The sequence below is a fragment of the Cryptomeria japonica genome, chromosome 10, assembly GCF_030272615.1.
Source record: "Cryptomeria japonica chromosome 10, Sugi_1.0, whole genome shotgun sequence".
Classification (NCBI taxonomy): Eukaryota; Viridiplantae; Streptophyta; class Pinopsida; order Cupressales; family Cupressaceae; genus Cryptomeria; species Cryptomeria japonica.
Genome location: NC_081414.1, coordinates 124598636 through 124603620, shown reverse-complemented (window position 1 = coordinate 124603620; position 4985 = coordinate 124598636). Strand labels below are relative to the sequence as shown.

General features: G+C 32.8%; 1 protein-coding gene across 1 annotated transcript in view; it reads left to right on the top strand.

Annotated features, from left to right (window-relative positions):
• Positions 1–1194: 1194 nt before the first annotated feature.
• Positions 1195–4985, top strand: part of LOC131858809 (UDP-glycosyltransferase 72B1-like) — a 20501-nt gene continuing 16710 nt past the window's right edge. Inside the window, exon 1 of the mRNA XM_059212258.1 lies at positions 1195–1380. Within this exon, the coding sequence (XP_059068241.1) occupies positions 1195–1380 (186 nt within the window). The remainder of the gene's footprint in view (positions 1381–4985) is intronic.

Genomic DNA, 4985 nt, shown 5'->3' with positions numbered 1-4985 from the left:
ACAGTATGGATTACTGAAATAGGATATGAGGTGTACTCTCACATCTTGGAATCATATGAAAAAATACTCCTAGATGCTCCACTGGGGCCATCAGAGAAAATATTTGGTAGTGTTGAAACAGTTGAAAGTGATGTAGCCATGATGAAAGAAAGAAAGAAAAGAGACAAATTCATGAAAGATGCTTCTAAAATGGTAAAAGAAGTTACAGAAAGGTTGATGAGTCTTGGTGGTATTGCTACTGAAGTAAAAAGTCAGTCAGAGCAGACACCGATAGCTCATGTTTCCCTGATTGTTACTTCTTCTGAGATAGAAAGTGATAAAGCAGCTGAATTTAAAAGAGTTGAAAGGAAAAAAAGAAAACCTTCACCGGCACCTGCCCCATCTCCAAAGAAGTCAAGGACACAAAGAAAGAAGAAACAAGTTGTAAGAGAGTCGAGTGGTCCCAAGAAGAAGGTAACTCCTAAGAATAAATCAGAACCTAAGGCACCAGACACTCTTACACTAGAGGAACTGATAAATGAAATCACACAAGAAGGTAACCTTAGAAATATAAATAAACTCTATCATTCTTTCAAGGATGTAGATAAAAACACTATAGAGGAAAGCATTATATTACATCTAGATATCTATAAGAAAGTTCTAATTGAAGTTGTAGATGATCTACCCAATGATTTGTATTTGAGGTTAGAAGCTAAAAGGATGTCAGTTATGGAATTAGATAAGAAATTAAAAGTTGAAGCATTGTTGGTGGTTCGCCCTGTTAACTCCAAATAGGAGATTGATGAATTACTTGCAGAAGCCAACTAGTCAGTTTTTGTAAGTGGTCACTGGCAGGTTAGCCTTATGGTAGGCCAACTTAAGGAAATTGCAGATGAAACAGTAGACAAGTGGGACATATTCTTTGTGGAAAGAGAAAAGAAAGAAGAAAAGGATAGACAGAAAATGGTTAAGTCTTTTATAAAGGTATATCAAAAGGATAAAGGTAAAGGTAAAATTGGTAGTGTACCTAATATAAAGGTCAAGGATAACCTTCCTCCATCGATACAGGACACCCCACCAATAAGTGTAGAGGCATCGGTACAAACTCACAGTCAATCGGAAGAGAAGTTAGAGGAAATAACAAGAGATGACACCAATCTGGAATCTAAAGTTCTTTTTACCATGAATCTGGACACACAAGACTTCAACATTGTCATGGACAAAGAGACTGCAAAGGTAAAACAAATTGATGCTACAAATATTGAAATCTCTGAGTCATCAGTCAACATTGTTGATTCTCCGAATATTGAGATACTAGCACAAGTTGAGAAACGTGATACCATCCCAGATGCTACTCAGCATAACATTGAGAAACTGGCAGAAGCAAAAGCAGAAGAAGAGGTAAAAACACAAACTTAACCTAAAAATGTCGACAATTAGCAGAAGGTAGAGAAACTGATAGAGAAAGAACCTGAACAGAGCATAGCTGAACCGATAGTCACCAAGATAGAGAATAAGGAAGATAGTAAGATTGAAAGCAAAATTGAAATACAAAATGAGCCAAAAGTATAAATAGTGAATAAAGAAGAGGTCAATGATGGAAATAAGGAAGAAGTGGTTAAGGCAATTGGAAAAGTGTCTGAAGAAAAGAAAGTTATAGCCAAGCCTAGTGTAATGCCCCGCCAGAAACTCTAAAGGAAAACCACACTACAAGGAAACTAAAGGGTGCACCAATTTTTTTTTAAAAATAGTAAGTACAAACATTATAACATTGCACATATAATAAAACAAGTGGAAGTCAAACAATGACATCCTAAAGGTTTACCAACGAAGATTACTTCAAATTAAAACTACATCACAATGTTAATCCAATTATCCATCTAAATTAGGGAAATTCAATTACGATTAACTAACTCAATCTCAAAAACTAATTCCAAATAGATAGGTTTAGAGAGTTACAATATTTATACTTCCAATGATTCATTTATACATAAGATGAAGGATAATTGAAATAACATACATCCCACTGAACTTTAAATTATAACATTACATAAATTACAGCGCTTCAATAGAACAATAAAAGTACATAGGTTACAAAGTTATTGATACAATGACCTCATGGATCTCAAAGGTACAATATCAAGAACGTGAGCTGATACTAGAATCACAAACCAAGAACCACCAACAAAGCCAATCCTCACAAGAAGGTAAGAACCAAGCTATCCGATGGGAAGTGGCACTAGCACTCGACCATGTGATCCCATAATGGAACCACCCCACCTTGCTAGGAGATAGCAGAAGACCCTCAAGCAAGCAATATGACAAGTACAACAGTACACATGACTCCGTAGAACTCAAGTGACTCAACTCACAAAACACTAGTGACCCTAAAGAGAGAGTGTCATCACATGGCTTAAGATGGTTACCCTAGGTAGGTCTCCATAGGTCCTGGCCCCCATCCTGGGTTATCCTACTAACCTTTCCCAAACCCCCAGCTCCATCTAAGCATCATGTGGACCTTACCAACCTTTCGTGAAGACAAGGTGGTAGGTTTTTCATTCCATGCCTTCCCACACACCTTGAGCCTATACAAGCACTCAACCGTGTGCGGGGTACAATATCTTAATTAATTTAATAACTACCCACCCCCTAATCAATTCTTCGGTTATCACTTATTATTTGACTTCCGAGTGGTTATCCTACCATCCACTTCAAGTGCGGCCCCCACTCGAAAGCCACTCTCTCTTCTAGGACACTAACAGGAAAGCTACCTCTCTATGAGAACTCTATGGTGAAATTGACAACCATAAATAATCCTGACATAACACAGGTGAAGGGTTCACAATCACTAAACTAGGATTGACCATTTCGAAACATGACACACAATGGCACACATCCACCAAGTTAAAACAACGACACCTTACTAAGGGAGTAAACTTCATATGACATAAAGACAACTCACCAAAATTGCAACATGTAAACTTGACTACAATTATTATTAAGACCAGATCCTAAACAGGCAATATTTTCTTAAAGCAGTCCAAAAAGCATAAAATACTTGCAATAAAGATTTTCCAGAAATAAAGAAATTACATCTATATTAATATGAGGGAAAAAAAATAAGTCACATGTCTAATAAGGTTAAATAAACCTACATTTAAAGTTTAATTCACCAATCATTTGATTATGACTAAATTATAGTTTACCCAAACTGACTAAAGCCATAATCTACATTTAATTCCAATTTTACATATATATAATAATATAAAATAATCTCAATATAATATATATTTAATGAATATAATATTATATGACTATATTATATTAAAATATAATATCTAATTTAAAAAAATCGCATTTGTATCAAAAAAAAACTTTTTGCCAAACCATTTTAATTTTTCTTTCAAATATAAAAATAAAATAAAAAACTAAAAATAATATATACATATATATATATATTATAATTATTATTAATTAATATTATATTAATTAACATTTATATATATTTTTAAAACTTTCTAAAAAAAATAATAATAAAAAAAAAAAAAAAACAAGCAAGGAGTGGTGGGGCCCATGGCCCACTGCAGTAGCAGCTGCTGCTACCCCATACGAACGGTAGCAGCAACTGCTACTCCATGTATGAAGTAGAAGCACTACTCCTAACCCATGAATGGGGGAGCAGCGAGTTGCCAAAGGGGTGTGTGGATGGGTTGAGCCTAGCTCCCCGCCACCGCCCTCAACCAAATTTTTTTATTAATTCTTTTTTTCTTCTCCAGTTTAAATTAAATTTTGTTTGTTTTTTAAAACTCAATTCATGTTCCATGAATTGACAAAGATAAAAATCTTTGTTAAAAAACCCACTCTGAGACAACAGAGTATAATAAAACAACTTCGATTTAATTTAATAATTTTTTTTTTAAAAAGAACAAAATTGATAAATGAAATTTTATAACTGGTAATGAAGTTTTACCAGCAAGAAAAATCTCTGAGACAAAATAGAGATAAGAATTAGTTTCCCAAAACAAACAAATTCATTCCCAAATTCAAATTGGCTAGGAAATAAATTGATTGCCATCCCCCAATTGGAATTTTTTTGCCACAGCAAGAATGGGACAAGAAGAATTTAACTCGGAATTTTTCCCCAATTTTGAAAATTACTAGGAAGAATTTATTTTTTTACAATTGAAGACATAAGGGGAATTTCTTGGCAAAATTTTACCAGCATGACTCTACCCAAAATCACAAAAATAAAAACTACAATCACTAGGAAATGAAATTCCTTTGCATAATCAAAGTGAAGAATGGATTTTTAAACCAAAACTTTTCATGAAATTGATTTGGGAGAGTTTGAAGTTGCATTTTAATAACAAAATTGATTAGGATTTTTCAATAAACCTCATAGCCAACAAAATCCATAACACAACACTCATTTAATCAAACTTTTAACAACACCCAGAAGAAGGGAAAGAAGCATATATTTTTAAAACAAAAAAGTAGAAACCATCCAACCTATGGAGCTTCTTGGAAGAAATTTGTGAGCTTCTATCCTTCAACAAATTAATAGGCCAAAACCAAAATATTCCTTCCAAAGCATTTTTTCCAAAATTTTCCTCCTCCCAAAAACAAGCATCATCTTCCAAAAATATTTACAGGGATAAATAGGAAAAATACTTTAACCTAAACTTTTAGGTTGAAATATTTTTCTCATGAAAAACATTTTTTAAAAAATTGACTTTTTCTATTTTCCTTCCAAAGTAAATGGAAATTTTCTTATTTTGAAAATAATACATTTCTCCCATAATGAAATTTAATTAACTTTTCAACAAAAGTGAAAATCAATAATTTAACTCTATTTTTATTTTTATTTTTTTTAAATCTAAAAGCAATAAAATTAACTTTATTTAGTTTACTTTTTCCATTTGATTTAAGCATGGTTACCTTTCCAAAATAAAACAACTATAGATTTAAATCTAATAAATTAACCAAATAAGCTAAGTTCAAGACAT